Source organism: Lacerta agilis, chromosome 8, assembly GCF_009819535.1.
Source record: "Lacerta agilis isolate rLacAgi1 chromosome 8, rLacAgi1.pri, whole genome shotgun sequence".
In the NCBI taxonomy this organism is placed as follows: domain Eukaryota; kingdom Metazoa; phylum Chordata; class Lepidosauria; order Squamata; family Lacertidae; genus Lacerta; species Lacerta agilis.
The window spans coordinates 68003174-68020540 of NC_046319.1; the positions used below are offsets into that span (position 1 = coordinate 68003174).

Sequence of the window (17367 nt, forward strand, 5' to 3'; positions counted from 1 at the left end):
CTTCTCACTAAAAACCCCTTTACCTGGCCTTTGCATACTATCCACTACTTGGTTTTTGTAACAGGAGATGCCAGGGCTGGAACCCGAGATGCTGTCTCTCCCCAAAGGGTGTTGTTGCTATGTCAGATGTCCTAGGGGGAAGACCCCACCGTGGAGGAGAACAGGGATTCAGCACCTTCAGTGTTTATTGCACAACAGGGGATTTTACCAATGCTGCTGAAATCTGTTCTTCTGCAAAAGGGTCAAATGTGCAGGAGTCCTGTTCACTGTTGCATTGGGTCAGAGCTGTGGCTCTATTTCAGTTCCATGGAAGTGCAGAACAGAGTATTGGGTACCGCTTTTGGAGAATCTAAGGCAGAGGTGGGCAACCTGTGACCTTCAATTATAGTCCAGCAACATCTGGAGGGCCAGCGGTTCCCCACTTTTTCCTTCAGATTTTGAGTTTTAAAAGGAAAGGTTCCAGATCTCATAGGTTGCAAATATATGCTGGAAAGTGTATAGGTAACATACTTTTCTCCACCAGCCAGTCTGACCTGGTACAAGGCAGCTTCCTCTGTTCCCAGAATTCCCCCGGCTGAGTTTGTGCTCTGTCCCGCTGCCTAGCGTTCTAAGGCTAAAATAACAAAAGCATAACTCCGTCCTGCTTTTTAAATTAAATATAAATATTTGAATTCTGCAGTAGGCAATACATTTACAACTCCCCCTCGTCTTTCGCAACACACTCAAACAGGTGTGACCGTTGTGTGCCAGTGTGAAATCCCAGCCTAATAATAAAAAAATGCAAAAACAAACAAAACGGGGAAATCCCCCCCACCCCCAACTAAACCATTCCCAAGCGATTCTGGAAAGATCGAAACAAAAATGTCAGAACCATCAATAGCAGAGAAATACACTTAAGGCAAAAAGTAACAACAAGGAATAACTTATTAAAAAGAAAAGGGGGGAAAAAAGAATCCCACAAATGAAATCAACAGATCCCATTGGCTTTTGGCTTCCTATATCCTCCCACGCCCCACCCTTGACTTTTTTAATAATTGGATTTTAATCCTCAGCATCAGCCTGTCATTTTAAATGTGCCTAAAGAGAGTCCTGGCAAGTCTTAAAATGGCATAAATGTTGAGCACTATCGCCACCTCCCTGTCGACTTGGTGCAGTGCAGGTGCTGTCCTGTTCGAAGCGCAGTGCCTGGTTTATTTGCTTGTCTTTAATTAAAGGGGATGTGTAGGAGTCCAGGAGACACCCCAGCTAAAGAGGGTGGGCAGAGAGAATGATTTAAACCACAGGATCAAGCCAGGAAAAAATTAAAAGGCAAGCACTAGGGAGGGGCCCATGCTTGGAGATTTCCCAGAATCATGCGGCTGGTGGAGAATCTTGCCTTGACGGCAGGGGATTTGCCCTCGAGGCAGCTCTGTTTCAGGGTGGGGAGAGAGAACAAGCATCACGTAGTCCCGTCACTGTCCCGGCACCGTACTGTGCACCCGTTTCAGCACCCACTAGCTTCTTACGCCAATGCTTTTGTGTGACAGACAGCCGTGCCCGCCATTTTGAATCCAGATTCTTACAAGTCAAGACAGATTCCTCGGAAAGTCTGTCCTCTGTCTCAGCCAAGGCAGTGCGCTTCCCGCCGTTTTCAAAACCGCTCTTCATGTCCTGGCGCGAAGGCGGGCAGGAGGTTGGTTTACTTGCTGCCCGAGGGAGATGGGCTTGGTCCCAGTCAGAAGATGGCGAGAGGGCTGTCGGCCATCTTGGCTGCCGTGCCAGCTACCTGCCGCCGTCCCCACCCCACCCCACCGATATACACACAAGGAGAATTGGGCACCCTCAGGAGGAAAGTGAGGGTTGCAAGTCTATCACCCTGGCCGTTCCGAGTCTGTTAGCCACAAGTGAGCAGAGTCCGTTCCCTTTTCTCTTTCTGCGGAGGTGACCGGCATTTGCCAGGGGACGGGCACGAGTCATACGTGGGTCTGCATGCGCTGGTGAGCGGGGCGCCCATAGTCAGACTGTTGGGACAAGGACGTGTAGGAGAAGCGAGAGCAACCCGAGACTTTGCTGGCCTGGTCCGACTGCCCGTAGCTGCTCTCCGCTTTCTCGTAGCTGCTCGGTTTGACGTAGCTGGTGAAGGCCCGGCTATAGGGGGCGGTGAGGTAGGCTGTCCCGCTGTAGATGTTTTCCTGGGGGAAAAGACGCTCGTGGGGGTCGTAGGCTGAGCGGGAGCCGGGCGTGCCCAGGGTATAGCGGTGAGCGTATTCGTACAGCTTGGGCTGAACTGGCCCTGTGGAAGGGTACAGAGAGGTCGCCCCAAACAACGGGCGGGCAGCCGGCGTGTACTCCGAGAAGCTGCTAACCAAACTTGGTTCCTCGTGGGCACGCACCTTGTAGTAGCCATTGGTGGGATCCTATGGAAGAAAAAAAGAATATCTGCATCTGTATTGGAATGCCAGGGAAGCAAATGTCAGGATGTGCCCCAAAGAATCTGAATATGTGGGAAATAATTGCGTACAGCTGAAAATGCTGGCAGCATTAAGATAAATTCAACAGTGTAAATAAGTTTTGATGGATGCAATAATGGAATACTGAATGGTATAGCTTTTGTAAAATGTGCAGGGATTTATGATATGTAAAATGAACCACGGAAAGAGAAGAAGGGAAGTCATTGATATCTTAAGGATGGAAAATGAGTATTTTAAATTGTAAAACAGAAAATTTAATAAAAATTATATGCAAAGAATCTGAGAGAGAATTGACAGTGTCGCATAGTGGTTGGAACTCAGGAGACCCTGGTTGAAACCACCCCTGGCCACTTCCAAGCACTGTTTAGACCCCTTTTAACAGCCATAGCTTCCCCCCGAAGAATCCTGGGAATAGTGGTTTGTTAAGGGTGTCAAGAGTTTGGAGATTCTTCAGAGAGCTAAAATTTCCCAGAGTGGCTTAAAAATTCCCAGAGCCGCGGAAGCCACGCTGGATGTTCAGCTTCTGAAAATTGTTTGAAAACTGGAAAACTCCCTTCTGGTTTTCAATCATTTGGGAGCCTATTTGTTCGAGAGCCAAGACGTTCAAGATCCAAGATACAACTGTATACCACCAATTTAGGATTACTGCCAATTATCAAATGTCTGGTTTTTTTAACTGGGTTTTGCCACCAAAATAACTATGTTTTTTAAATCATTGGTGCAGTTCTGTCATTTATCCTTTGTTGTACATTGCCCAGGGGTTCTTTTGGGGGAAGGGCCATTTACAATTACGACAAATAAATCATAATATTCATTGATGTGATTTTGTTGCTTAACCATAACACCCAAGAGTCTGTCCCTTTCTACAGCTGGGGAGCTGAATTTTAACTACTGGGACCTGGCTTTAACTGAGCTGCCTTATGTATTTACAAAAAAAGAAGAGGGCCTTTTCTGCAGTGGCACCCACACTCTGGAATGCCCTCCCCAAATAGGCACATTTGTTGCCTGTATTACAAGCTTGTAAAGTCCTGTGCATTTTAGATGCCATTTTAGCTGGAATTTTGCCTTACATTGTTTCTAACTTCTTTTAAAAACGGTTTTAGCCTGCCTCCACTTGGCTGAATATAACAATATTTTATTTGTTTATTTACCAATCTATTGTTTATCTGTTGGTTTTTATGTTGTATTTGTGTTTTGAAATCTTTGGTGGTGGTTAAGAAGTATTTTAAATGCTAAAACATTTTTTGTAAAAGAGGAGGAGATGGCTGTTACTCCCATGTCCTTCTTATCGGAGGAGACAGATAACTAGAAAATGGACAGGCTTTTGGTGTGGATTAGGAAGGCTTTTTTAAATGTTTGTGTGACTCTTTGGTCTTTGAGAGGTTCAGAAAGGTATACTTAGGGCAGTGGTGGTGAACCTGTGGCCCTCCAGATGTTTGGACTCCAGATGTTATCAGCCTCTGCTAGCCTGGCCAACAGTCAGGGATGATGATGGGAGATGGAGTCAACAACATCTAGAAGCCACTGGCTGGCCAACCCTGATGTAGGGCTCTTGTACGGTAGGCAGAGCGGTCAGCCTCCCAAAGTCCCAGCCGAGCTCACCTTCAGCTCTTGGCTCCCTTCGTCATCCTCCAGGATCTCACTGTGCTCAGTGTGGGATGTAGCTGGAGACTCACTGCTTGTGGCCTGGAGGGAGATGAAGGGGGAAAGATGAGCAGCCTATAGAAAATGCCCTCCTTGTCCTGGCTTGAGTTCTTTAGGTCCCTTAAGACCAGGCGAGGCAAGAAAGTGGAGATCCATGACAGCACCTCCTCTTGTCTTCTCTTTATTATCATTCAGGCTGTGAGGGCCATTCTTTATGTAAATACCACCGCCTGCGTGTGAGAGGGGCATAATCTGCAGGCTGAGGGAAACAATGAGGTTGGCAGAAGTACATTTTTTTTAAGCTCAAGGGAAGACCCCACCTCTGGCAAACAGCCCAAACCCTCCTGTCCTATCAGTGACCAGGGGGGAAGACAAATTATTACTGAGTTTTGAATGGTATGGAAAGGGTGGAGAGAGATCTTCTCTCTCACATTGCTAGAACTTGGGCGTGGGTGCCTGATGAAACTGATCAAGGAAGCCCTGTTTAACACAACGGATGGTTTAAACCAGTGTTTCTCAACCTTAGGCCTCCAAGGTTGGACTACAGTTCCCATCATCCAACTCCAAGGTTGGACTACAGTTCCCATCATCCCTAACCATCCTGCTAGCTAGGGATAATGGGAGTTGTATTCCAGCAACAGCTGGAGACCCAAGGTTGGGAATCACTGGTTTAGACTGCTGAAATTAACAGACACGGCACATTTATTTATTTATTTAAGTCATTGTTTGCCGTGTGCATAAAAACAATGCATAGAAAATGGGACAACAAAACATAAAGCCAATCCCTACTTCAACATGCCTGCTGGAACAAGGAAGTCTTTTGTCATGTGTGCGAAGTGCAAGAAAGGTGCCCGTGGGAGGGAGTTATTAGTATTATGAGCATAATTATATTTTATAATTATATAATGGACTTGGGCCCTCAACACTGAATTCAGGGCTTCTAATAGTTATGTTATGGGGGACCCCAACAGAGACTCCCCGAAGGATCTCAGTGGTCAGGCCAGGATATAAGGGATCAGGTGGTCCTTAAGATAGCCTTGACCCAAGTTGTTAAGGGCCTTGCAAATTAATACAGGAACCCTGAACTTGTCCCACTAACATATGGGCAGCCAGTGTAAGCTTGAAGCATGTGCTGGTGGTAGGTAGTCTGTCCCCGTCAACGGTCTAGTTGCCGCATTTTGCACCAGCTGGAGGTTCCAGACCAGACACAAGGGTAGCCCCACAAAGAGCGCATTGCAGGGCTCAAGTCTTGGTTAATTATCAGTATGCAAGGGTGGCTGCTAGCTTAGATGGCCTTTTAGAAGAGTTAGGCAAAAATTCATGGAGGGTAGAACAAATTGGTACCATGACAGCTCAATGTAGCCTCCATGTTCAGAGGCCATGTCGTAGCCTATGTATACCTGGGTGCCGGTTCTTGGTGTTCAGGGAAACCCTCTGAAAACCCAATAAGGACTGAGCATTAAAAAAGAGGGCCTAGACTGCTAACTAATGGAGTGGAGAGAAAAATGGAAATCCAGGTAGGAGGGGGAATGGGATATATTGGGAAAGTGCACAGCTGGCTGGCTGGTAGGCCAGACACCCTGAAGAGCACAGAATCGTAGACCTGTAGAGCTGGAGGGGACCACAAGGGTCATCTAGTCCAACCCCCTGCGATGTAGGAACCTTTTGCCCATCTTGGGGCTCGAACCCACCACAACCGTGAGCTTAAGAGTCTCATGTTCTACTGACTAAGCTATCCCAGCACTCCACCCTGCAACATTTTGTTGTATGCCCCAATTGTACTTTTGAATACCAAATACTGGAGGCTTGTGGGTTTTCCGGAAACCTCTGCTTGCCTACTACTGGGAAAGGGATGCTGGACTCTGGAAGGGATCTACTTGTATTCTTAGCAGGCTGTGTGCTTTGTGCATTGAAGTAGTAGTAGTAGTAACAACAACAACAACAACAACAACAACAACAACAACAACAACAACAACATATTATTTATACTCCGCCCATCTGGCTGGGTTTCCCCAGCCACTCTGGGCAGCTCCCAACATAATATTAAAAATACAATAAAACATCAAACATTAAAAACTTCCCTAAACAGGGGTGCCTTCAGATGTCTTTTAAAAGTCAGGTACACTGTAACCTGAGGTACCACTGTAGTTGTTTATTTCCTTGACATCTGATGGGAGGGCGTTCCACAGGGTGGGCACCACTACTGAGAAGGCCCTCTGCCTGGTTCCCTGTAACTTCACTTCTCACAGTGAGGGAACCGCCAGAAGGCCCTCGGCGCTTGACCTCAGTGTCTGGGCTGAACAATGGGGTGGAGACGCTCCTTCAGGTATACTGGGCCAAGGCCGTTTAGGGCACCAACACTTTGAATTGTGCTCAGAAATGTGCTGGGAGCCAAGGTAGGTCTTTCAGGACTGGTGTTATATGGTCTCAGCGGCCATTCCCAGTCACCAGTCTAGCTGCGGCATTCTGGATTAATTGTAGTTTCCAGGTCACCTTCAAAGGTAGCTCCACATAGAGGGCATTGCAGTAGTCCAAGCGGGAGATAACTAGAGCGTGCACCACTCTGGCGAGAGAGTCTGCAGGCAGGTAGGGTCTCAGCCTGCGTACCAGATGGAGCTGGTAGATAGCTGCCCTGGACACAGAATTGACCTGCGCCTCCATGGACAGCTGTGAGTCAGGGGCACAGTTACCTCATTCAGGACCAGGGAGTCCCCCACACCTGCCCCCCCCGCAAACAGTACTTCTTTCTTGTCAGGATTCAACCTCAATGATAACTTCCAAAATCTCTGGCCCTAATTGGCTGTGTTGGGTGGGGCTGAGGAGTTGCACAGTCCCATTCGGAGAGACCCATTGCAATAGAAGAACATGACTAGCTTTGGTCCATGAACTTCAATGGGTCTACTCTGATTAGAACTTAGTTGGCAACAACCCTTGGAGTCCCAGAACATCTGAAGGGTGGTGGGCTCCACACCCCTGTTCCGTAGGCAAGCAGGAGAGGACCTCCAGAGAGTGCTTTCATGTCTGTTAAGTACCTTTCGAGTCTTTGGGCAGCGCATCCGGACACTGGCTCTACTCACCATGGGCTCCTTGGCATCGTCTTCGGTCTCGCTCGGCCGGCTGGGGCTGCTCTCGCTCGTTGTGATCTGCACCAGGATGTCTGCCTTGGAGAGCTGAGTTCCCCGCTTGGCTGCAGAAGAGTCAGAGTGACAGATACAGGCATGAATTCTGCCTTCCTTGCCTGCAGCTCCGCACAAAGATGACCTTCCTTGCCTCACAGAACTTGGGCTTTGGGATGGATGCACACATGAGGACGCATCACAGGAGGAGGTACCTTAGGCTCCTTTGTGCTTCCTCGAATGTCTGCTCCTTTATGCAGGGCAGCGTGGCTGAGTGGTGCAGCACTGCAGGAGATTCCAGGTTCAATCCCAGGCACCTCAAGGTAGGGTTGGGAGAGAATCCTGCCCCAAAACCAGTCCGTTCCTGATCTGCAGTAAGTCTGTTTCTTTTTTTAAAAAAGTGGATTTGTCGCGCTGGGGTGTCATAGCCCTTTAATCTACTGTTTAGTGGCACAAACTTAACATTTTCCGGTACGTGCTCCTAGATGCCCATGCAGCTAGGATTTGAGTAAGAACAGCAGTGTGTGTGGGTGACTTTTCTCTTTTAATTTTGTAATAAGGTGAAGGTATAGAGTAACTATAATATGCAACATAAATTGAAATTATGGGAGAACCACGGAGGGAGAGAGGGTCCAGCTCTCCAAACACAGAGCCCCTTTTGAACTGGGAGACACTGGAGACAGAAGTTTCTCCAGGTGAGGCATGTGCTCTGAGCAGGTGTGCTGAGCAATGGTCCCTCCTCTCCAGTAATGACAGAAAGCCTCCTGCTGGGACGTGACCTCCCAGCCTCCCTTCTCTTCCCTGCTGTGCTATTCCGGCTGGTGTCACCTCCTTCAAACGCAACCGGCTTGCTTTCCTGGCACTGCAGCCTCCCCAGGCTCTCTTTAGTTCTCCAGGTGCACTTCAAGTCTGGAATGACCTACAAAGCAAGGGGAGGGGGGAGGGGGGCTGCGGGGATCCTCACCTTTCCCACAGCGCTTGCGCCGGTAGCAGAGAGAGAAGAAGACCACCAGGAGAAGGAGAGCAGCAACGCCGGAGGCAGCCAAAGCACCCAAAATTAAGACGGACAGGACTTCTGATGGAAATAAGATGGGTTATTTACACACACACACACACACACACACTCTTTTTATTTGTCATATTTGTTTATTTCCATCTCTTGACGGAATCCAGAGCAATTTGCAAGAGTTTATTATCCCGTGTTGTCACTGCAACTACGCTGTGGCTGCTGAGAGACAGCGATTTGCCCACGGGAGGTTTGTGGCTATGATTTGAACTCAGATCTCCCTGCTCCAAATTTGACACTAGGTGGCCTAGTAGGGGGAGGGCCTGGGTCAGCACTCCTCAGGCAGCTCCTAAGGGCTCACCTGTAATGCCTTCTCTGGGATTCCCTGTAATTTTATTTTTCTAGCCTGATATACACGGGCAGTGCCATGCCAGGGGCATTGTGGGAAATAATCATCATCATCATATCATCACTTTTTCCAGAAAGGTGAGCTCAAAGCAACTTTGGAGAAGCAAATGTTAAAAATAAGCGTAAGGACAAGAGAAAAAATAACCTAAGATGCTCACCAGTAGTATGTATAAAAAAGCAAATGCAATTGAACCCCGCCCCCATCAAAAGATAAGCAGAAATTAAGGTCCAAAGAACCTGGAGGAATAAAAATGTGGCCCTCCAGATGCCATTGGACTACAACTCCCATCGTCCCTGCCATGCTGGCTGTGGCTGATGGGATTTGGAGTCTGCCAGCATCTGGAGGGCTGCAGGTCTTCCCTCCCTGCCCCAGGGGATCATTCCAAAGGCTTCCTGGCCAAAGATGGGAGCCTCACCTTGGCGGCGCAAGCTGACTGCTGCAGAACGGGCACCAAAGCGGTTCCAGGCCGTGCAGTTGTAGGGCAGGGCAAAGTCAGCGTCGTGGGTCGGGTCGATCAGCAAGGCCGAGAGCACCCCTTGGTCCGTCACCACCGTGTCCACGGTGAAGCGATCCAGCGATCCAGCATCCAGCACCCGTTCGCCCCACGCCCAGGCCTGCGACAAGGGGGAAGGGAGAGGATCAAAGCTGTGAACAGCGGTGGGGCATCGGGACAGAGCCGGGCAGGGACCTAAGGGAGAATGGCGTCACCTGCAGGAGAGCTACCTGCAAACACTCTGCATGCCAAATAAGCAAGATAGATATTCACCAAATAAGCCGAGCACAGGGAGAGGGAGGTTACATCAGCTTGCAAAGGCAATGGGTCAAATGGCTACCCTTTTATTTTGCAAAACTCCCCATTATGCTCAGCTAAAATGTCACAAACTAGTGAGCAAGCCTTTAGAGTCTGCCGGAAGACTTTATCAGGCTGGATGCTAAGCAAAACAGGAGGGTGGGTGTGCCAAAAGAGCTGGATTGTGGCTATACTGTTTGCGAAACAAAATAGAAAATTCTTTTCAGTAGCACCTTAGAGACTGAAAAGAATTTTCTATTTTGTTTCGACTATGGCAGACCAAACACGGCTATCCACCTGTAACTGGAACTATACTGTTTGCGTTTGTCATATATTCATTATTTGATGTACACATTAGAAAGGTCATGGCAATGGTGGTTGTCATGGAGAGAACGTATCCCTATGCCATTGGTAGGCAGATGGTAGCACAAGGGTGCTAAGAGGGTTTTGACCCAGAGCCAGTGCATGGGTGACAGTTGTCACATGCACACTCTTTAAAAACACAACTCCATGTGGCATTTCCTCCACCTTGTGGCTGGCTGATCATGTGCATCGTAGAAAAAACAAAACACTATGGAAAAAATAGGATCATTTGCACCATGCAAAAAACAAAACAAAACAAAAAACTAACGACGTGCAGCAAAATCACCATGCAAGAATCTATCAGATTCTTGTGTGCAATGTAGAAAAATAGACCACACACAAAAATCTGCTTATTTTGTCCAGGCTACTGCAGATCTGTTTGATCTCTGCCTCTCGAGTGGAAGGGGGCTGGGAAATCACCAGAACTGCACAGTCAGTCACGACCCACAAATAGCTCTCCAGATGTTAACAGGCACCTTGCGTAGTGATTTACAGTTGTAAGGGGAGCGCTAGGCCTTCTGAGGATTTCTCGGCATGGTGGGAACAAAGTCAATAAACTTTTGCTCTGCCTGGTGAATGGTTCCAAGTTGTATCATTCACTGACTTTCAAGAATGCAGGGATCCCCCCCCCACTCCCCCTTTTCTAATAACCCACCAGCTTCTCAAAAACCTTTGATCTGGGAAGGGGTGGGGGTGGCAATCTGCCATCTGGAAGCAGGTGGAAACACATATGGGATCCTGATTCAGGCTGGGACTGGAGGAGGGGGTTTAACCCTTCCCCCTCCGTGCTGCTCCCTCAGGTGAACACTGCACCCCTCCCCTTAAGCTATTTGCCCAAGAGGAACCACGGCGTCTATGTTTGGACTCATTAGCTAGTAGTTTTTATATATATATATATAGTAGGTGGAGGGAGATTTCAGCCAGAAAAAAAACAGCACAGAGGGGCAAAGGTTAACCCCAGTGTGGGGAACCTTTGGTCCTCCAGATGTTCCTGTAGGCATGGTCAATAGCCAGGGATGGTGGGAGGTGCAGTTCAGCAACATCTGGAAGCCCCAAAGTTCCCCACAAAGCTCTGCAACTCTAATCTGAACCGGACATTCTCGGCGACTGCATTTGTTGCTTTCAAAAGCAAAAATTAAAAATCCAATGGATCTCCTCTAGTTGGTCAAGGAGAAATTAAAAGGCCAGAACGCTGTGTGCTTTGGGATAGGAACATTGGGATTCTGGGCCAAGAAACGCTGAATTCAGTGACCCATATAAATCCTGCAGATTAAGCAACTTTTGCACACTGAGCTGCTTATTTTGCACAATTCATTCTGCCTCTGCTGAAGGGGGCAAAGGGCAACGCTGTGTCTGGCGGAGCCCCACACCCTCAGATGGAGAGCCTGCTCAGAATGTGTCTCAGCTCAGAGCAACCATGAAGCTGCAGCATAACAGCATTTGGAGTATCACAAGCAGTTTGGGTTGGGGAATGACCATAACTCCGTTGTAGAGCATGAGTTGAAGAACTCATTGAACCAATCCTTATTTTTAACAGCAGCTTCATCTGCTGCAGCTCGTCCCTGATTTGATGTGTTTTCATTTTCATAATGCGCTGGTGTTAAATTTGTTATAAGCAGGCCTGAACCCTCACTTCCCTCCCCCTTTTTCCAGCTGAAAGGTAGGATGAAGATGCTTGCATAATAAAAGAAATAATAAAGTTCAACTTGCAACTATAATGAAAGCTGCCAGAGCTTGCCCCAAAACGGGCAGGGAAAAAAAAGCACACATGTTTTAAGAACAGCTATCCAATAGCTGCTGTGCCTATGTAATATTATGTACTTCCAGAGTGCTAGGAACCTGCGTACTCTTAATTTAAAAGTTGAGATTTCCAGAATGATGAATTCCTGAGCTTGCAAAGTACTACTATGATAATTTATTATAATAATTTATTATTTATACCCTGCCCATCGATAAAAATCAGACATTAAAAACTTCCCTAAACAGGGCTGCCTTCAGATGCCTTCTAAAAGTCAGGTAGTTGTTTATTTCCTTGACATCTGATGGAAGGGCGTTCCACAGGGCGGGCGCCACTACCAAGAAGGCCCTCTGCCTGGTTCCCTCACAGTGAGGGAACCACCAAAAGGCCCTCAGAGCTGGACCTCAGTGTCCGGGCTGAATGATGGGGGTGGAGATGCTCCTTCAGGTATACTGAAGTACACACAGGTTAAGGGACAAGGAACAGCAGGTCTGGAAAGGCTAGTTGACTGAAGCACTTACTATCCTATCAGGAGGTGGGACGCTCCCCACTAAGCACTCCAGCCGTGCCTTGGTTCCCACTGCAGTCTGCTGGCTTGGTTCTGCGCTGATAATGGGCGGACCTGGAAAGGAGGACACAATCAGGGCAGTGTTCAAAACAGAAGAGGCCCTTTTCTCCCCTCCCCATCCCTTAGTTACTGTTTTAGAAGGCTACAGGAGCTGATTTGGTTAAAAAGAGAGTGTCTCAGGTGTAGCGGCTTGTGGATTTCATCCAGGCTCCCTCCTATCTTTCCCTGGGAAGGGGGGGCATACACCTCAATGGTAAAGCATCTGCCGTGCATGCAAAGCAGAAAGATCCATGGTTCCACCTCTGGCTTCTCCAGGTAGGAGCGAGAAGGACAATGGTCTAAGAGCTAAGCCAGCTTCTTATGGTCCCCAGGCAAGGCAAGCTGCAATCCGATCCCATCTTTGCTTTGCTCTGTTCCCTTTAACAGTCTTGCCACACCCGCCACCTGGTCCCGACGCAAGGCCAGGCCCCTCACCATTCACAGCCAGGGTCACCTCCTTCTCCGCCACTCCAATGCGCGGCACAATGGCTTTGCACACATAAACGCCGGCGTCTTCCTGCGTCACCGCCTTGAGATGCAGAGTGTTGCCGTTGCTCAGCACCTGTTGGTACAAGGAGTCCTGGTCGTGGCTCTCTTAGGACCAAAGGAATCTTTCCAGCAGGGGTGGGGAGTCTCTCTCCTGACCCCAGTCCCTGGGGGTAATTTGTTGGGGGCTGCATGCTGGCGATGGGCGGGGCCAGAGGCAAAGTGGGCGGGGCATCCGTCACTCTCTTGCCTTCTGTGTTTATAGGCAAGTGGCGCAGTGGCAGGTGGGCCTCCGAGATCTATTTGTGTAATTTGCAAATTACAATCCCAGAGCAGTTTATTTTTAACTCCCAACTTTTGGAAGAAAAAAAAAAAAAAGGAAATTGGCATGATTTGAAAGTTGCAAGCCAGTTCAGAGCACATGGGCTCCTGGTGGAAATCACTTGCCATATTAGACTCTTTCTATTTCACATTTGTTTCTCGTTGTTGTTATAATAGAAATCTGAAGAGGGGGCTGATGCTGCACTTACCACACTAGACCCTTTCTTGGTCCAGGCCAGGGTGAGAGGAGGATTCCCAGTCCAGGTACAGGTGAAAGAGGCGTCTGCACCAACGTCGACCGTCAGGGGCTTTGGCTGAGAGACGAGGCGGGGTCCGACTGTGGACAGAAAGAAAGGGGTTGCCGAGAGTTAGCTGAACAGAGCGACTGATCTTCTGCCTCAGTCTCCCTATCTGCAATATGGGAATAATGATACTGGAAGTGGCTACCTTCTGGAGGTTTTGTAAGAATCATGGCAAGAGGGTATAAGAGGCACATTGACCATGTAAATTAGGGTTGGGGTGAAAATTTAGAGTTAGTGCCTGACTAATCTATGAGCATCCCTGCTCGAATTTTTGTGAGCAGGGCTGAAGCAGACACAGCCCATTCTGAGCAGGGTTTTGTCACACTCTGAGCCAAGGTCAAGTCCATCAAAGGACCTACTTGCAAAATGAAAGAAATGATGTCTCCAATAGCTTGCATAGGGGCACTTCTAGCAGGGCTGATCACAAAATAATGGATGCTATCTGTGTGTGTGTGCGGGCGCGCAAAAAGATTAACCCCTTGCAAAGTGGGCTTTCCCCTCCACCTGGAGCATCTGTTTTTGCTGGAACAAAGCTTTTTGCTGGAGCAAGGAGTAGTGGGAATAATAGTTGTTCCCCACCGACCACCCGCAATATTTCCAAGTACTCAAAAAACCTTCCAATGTTTGTGAGAGCACTCAAAAGTGATTGCTTGCAATGCATCTCTCCATTGTTTCCAAGGCAAACAGAGGTTGTTCACCCATCCTGAATGTAATTCCAAGGATGCCTGTCATCACATACACTAGCCAAATAGCAGTTGGGCAAAACAGGATGGCAAGGGACTGTCTGAGGCGAGAGCCTGCCGGTCCATTATCTGAACTTATCACAATTACATTTTAGGCACATTGAAAGCTGCCTTCCACAAGGCCAGGCCGGGGGTCACCAATCTTTTTGGGACAGTTGACACGCTCTGGCCTTTTGAGAAAGTGCCGTGGGAGCAAAATGGCTGCCGCTGTGCATGTGGCATTGTGACACAAAAATGGCTGCTGTGGAGGCCATGTCAGGGCAGCCAAGCAAGTTCAAGCAGGAACGGAACAGAAAAAGCAAATGTCTTTCACGCACTGTGGATTTTAGAAGGCATACTGACTTAGACTTTTCGCAGGCACCATGGGAGATACTGGTGGGTACTCGCAGAGGCCACGTTGGTGACCCCAGAGTCAGGCAATTTATCCCCCATGCTCAGTGTTTTACTCGGACTGTCTCTGGCATTCTCAGGTCTCCTAGAGGGGCCTTTCCCAATGCGCTACTTCTTGATTCTTTTAAAGGAAGACGGCAGGGGCTGACTCTGGGATCTTCTGGGTGCCAAGTGTGTTCTCTGCCACCGAGCTATGCCCCCCACTTATCTCGGGATCTGGAGCCGCCTCCTTTACTTACAATGCACATCCACCAGCGTGCTGACATTGGTGCTGCCCACAGCGTTGGACACCTCACACGACACAGGCTCTGTGAAGAAGGACTGGTCAACCGTTGCCTCGTAGCTGTCGCCATTGGCCTCAGGAATAGGTACACCTCCTTTAGCCCACCTGCGAAGAGATGTGTGGTCTTAGGAGAGCTCGGATCAGGGGGTTCTTTATGAGGAAAGGTTCCCCTATGTCAGGGCCAGGGACGTTCTGGCTCATGGGCCAAATGTGGGTCACAAGGCCTCCCCATTTTGGACCACAAGGCCATTTCCCCCCCTAAAACCATGCCCATCATATGTGACATCTGATGCAGGGCAGGTGGGGATACAGCTGCAGAGAGCAGGATTGAACTCCCCACACACCTGCTGCTATGTGGGGAGTTCAATCCTGCTTACTTCAGGTGCACCAGCCAGTTCCCAGTGCCCGAACCCTGCACAAAGCAGGATTGAGCCCCCTGATGTGTGGAGAGTTCACTCCTGCTTTGTGCAGGTTCTCAGCTCACCTCGGCGGGTCAGCTTGGACAGCAGGGTGCGACAACCCACTTGTCAATCACCCAAAGTCAATACGATGTCAGGTGGTTGACAGGTGGGTGGTTCATTCTACCCATCAAAGTTGGCCCACTGTAGGAAGGGAAGATCTTTGACCCAATGGACCAAAAATTTTATTCCCCTCTCCTGCCCTCTGTGGAATGGCATACAATGCTGGGGGATCTTTTATTTAGAAAGCAGGTGAATAAGGAGGGTTGTGGGGACTTGAAAGAGATATATAAAATCATGTGCTGTGTGAGGAAAGTGAACTGAAGTTCCTCTCCCTCCCCGGGGCCCATCCAATGAAACAGAAAGGTGGGAGATTCAGAATGGACAAAAGGAAATGACTTCCTCACACAGAGTCGAACTGTGGAACTCTCTGCCACAAGAATTGGAGATGGCAACCAACTTAGAAGGTTTAACAGGGGGATTAGGCAGATGCTTGGCGGGTCAGGCTGTCAGTGGGTACTAGTCATGATAGCTATGCAGTAACACCAGTGCCTAAGAAGGCGACAGTGGGCCAAATTGCTCTCAAGTCCTGCATTTGGGCTTCTAGAAGGCATCTGGCTGGCCACTGAAGGAAACAGGATGTTGGACTACATGGGCCTCTGGTGTGATTCCCCAGGGCTCTTCTCTCCCTTTGAAAGATGAGGAAAGGCGAGGAAAAGGCAAGAACCACAGCAAAAGAAAGCAAATACACTTTGCTGTCCGGCTAACCGGCAAGCGTCAACGACTGTGGCATCCCCAGTGTTGCCATTAGAGGGCATCCCAGTCACACCATTGCTGCCGCATGATCTCTGGTGGGCACGCTCTCTGCTCTTTCTAGCCCTTACCTGTAGCCTGTCACTTCGGGGTTGGAGGTGGCCGTGCAGAGGAAGCTCACTTTGCCACCCTCGGCCACAGTTTGTGGCTGCACCGAGAGCATGACAACCGGTGGATCTGCAAGAGGAGGGAGAGGAACGGATGAAAATCCTGAACATTTATTCCCTCTAGTGTAAAGGCCCCAGTGACCCGGCAAAGGGATCCCCAAAAGGTAAAGGTTTATGCCTTTTTTCTCCCTGAGGCCTTTATCCCAATTGGGAAATGGGTACCAAAGTTTGTGCCTATAGCCAGCATCAGCTTGGATCTTTTACTATCCATCGCTGCATGTGCCCGGCTCCCTTATTATCAACCTATGCAGTGTCTATTAGCTGTTCCACCTGGGTACAGTCAGTTAGGCTGCTGCCAAGGCAGGTAGCTAGGATTCCACATAGCTTGCCTCTCCAGGTTTCCATGCTTTCAGAAGCCCCGAGCCACGGCAAGGTACCAAGAGCACTGCTTCTGCAGGACTTAAGACTCCAAGGGTGGCTCCAAGCTATTATTTCATTTGGATCACCCCACAGCGACCTAGACCCCATCTGGGCTATGCATTTAAAGTGATAGCACAGCACTTTAAACCATACGTTATCAACGATGCTGAGTGTTGTTAGCAGGCCCCTAGTCCCCTCACAGAACTACACACAATTCAGAGTGTTCCCTGGGAAAAGGGATTGACTGTTCAACCCCTCTGGGAATTCAGCTCTGTGAGGGGAATTGGAATCTCTTTTGACAACCCTCAGCACCCTTAACTAACCACATTTCCCAGGATTCCTTGGGGGGGGAGAAGTGGTTGTTTAAAATGGCATCGTAGCGTTTTAAATTTACAGTGTGAATGTGGCCACATTTATTGCACCACAAAGCCATCCTGCCATGTGAAACAGCTCCGTTTCCTCTCTTCCCAGCTCTCCCTCAACGTAGGAAGCTGCCTCCCTCATACTGAATCAGACCACCAGCTCAGTATTGCCTACACTGACTGGCAGCACCTCTCCAGAGCTGCGGGCAGGGAAAACGCCCAGCCGCAACGGAAGCACCCACGGACCCAGGAACTTCTGTGCGGAAGGCAGATGCGCTGCCACAGAGTCCCACCCCTTCCCAGCAGGCCCATGCCCTGGGGGCTCACATTGCACATTGAGGGTGACCGTGGTCTGCTTGCCGGCTGGGGCTGCTGGGTTGCTGACTCGGCAGGTGAATGAGCTGCCCATGTCCCTGCTGCTGGGGGTCAAGAGGAGGGTGCTGACAGCCACTTCTCGCTTGCCGTCATCCATGAGGGCCTGCAGGAGAGGAAGGAGAAGGGTTTCCATGTTGAATATTTCCTTGGATAGCCACTCTCTGGAGACAGGGCCTCTACACAC

General features: G+C 49.1%; 1 protein-coding gene across 2 annotated transcripts in view; it reads right to left on the minus strand.

The window, feature by feature from the left end:
• Window positions 1-634: 634 nt before the first annotated feature.
• Window positions 635-17367, minus strand: part of KIRREL2 (kirre like nephrin family adhesion molecule 2) — a 70362-nt gene continuing 53629 nt past the window's right edge. Inside the window, exons 5-15 of one of the 2 annotated variants that reach the window (XM_033158093.1) lie at window positions 17136-17286; window positions 15991-16096; window positions 14605-14753; window positions 13140-13267; window positions 12559-12685; window positions 12038-12138; window positions 9041-9239; window positions 8175-8285; window positions 7172-7281; window positions 4053-4136; window positions 635-2396 (exon numbers count right to left, since the gene is read on the minus strand). In XM_033158093.1, the coding sequence (XP_033013984.1) occupies window positions 1953-2396; window positions 4053-4136; window positions 7172-7281; window positions 8175-8285; window positions 9041-9239; window positions 12038-12138; window positions 12559-12685; window positions 13140-13267; window positions 14605-14753; window positions 15991-16096; window positions 17136-17286 (1710 nt within the window). In that variant the 3' untranslated portion in view covers window positions 635-1952. The remainder of the gene's footprint in view (window positions 2397-4052; window positions 4137-7171; window positions 7282-8174; window positions 8286-9040; window positions 9240-12037; window positions 12139-12558; window positions 12686-13139; window positions 13268-14604; window positions 14754-15990; window positions 16097-17135; window positions 17287-17367) is intronic. The other variant, XM_033158094.1, reaches the window with a different exon arrangement.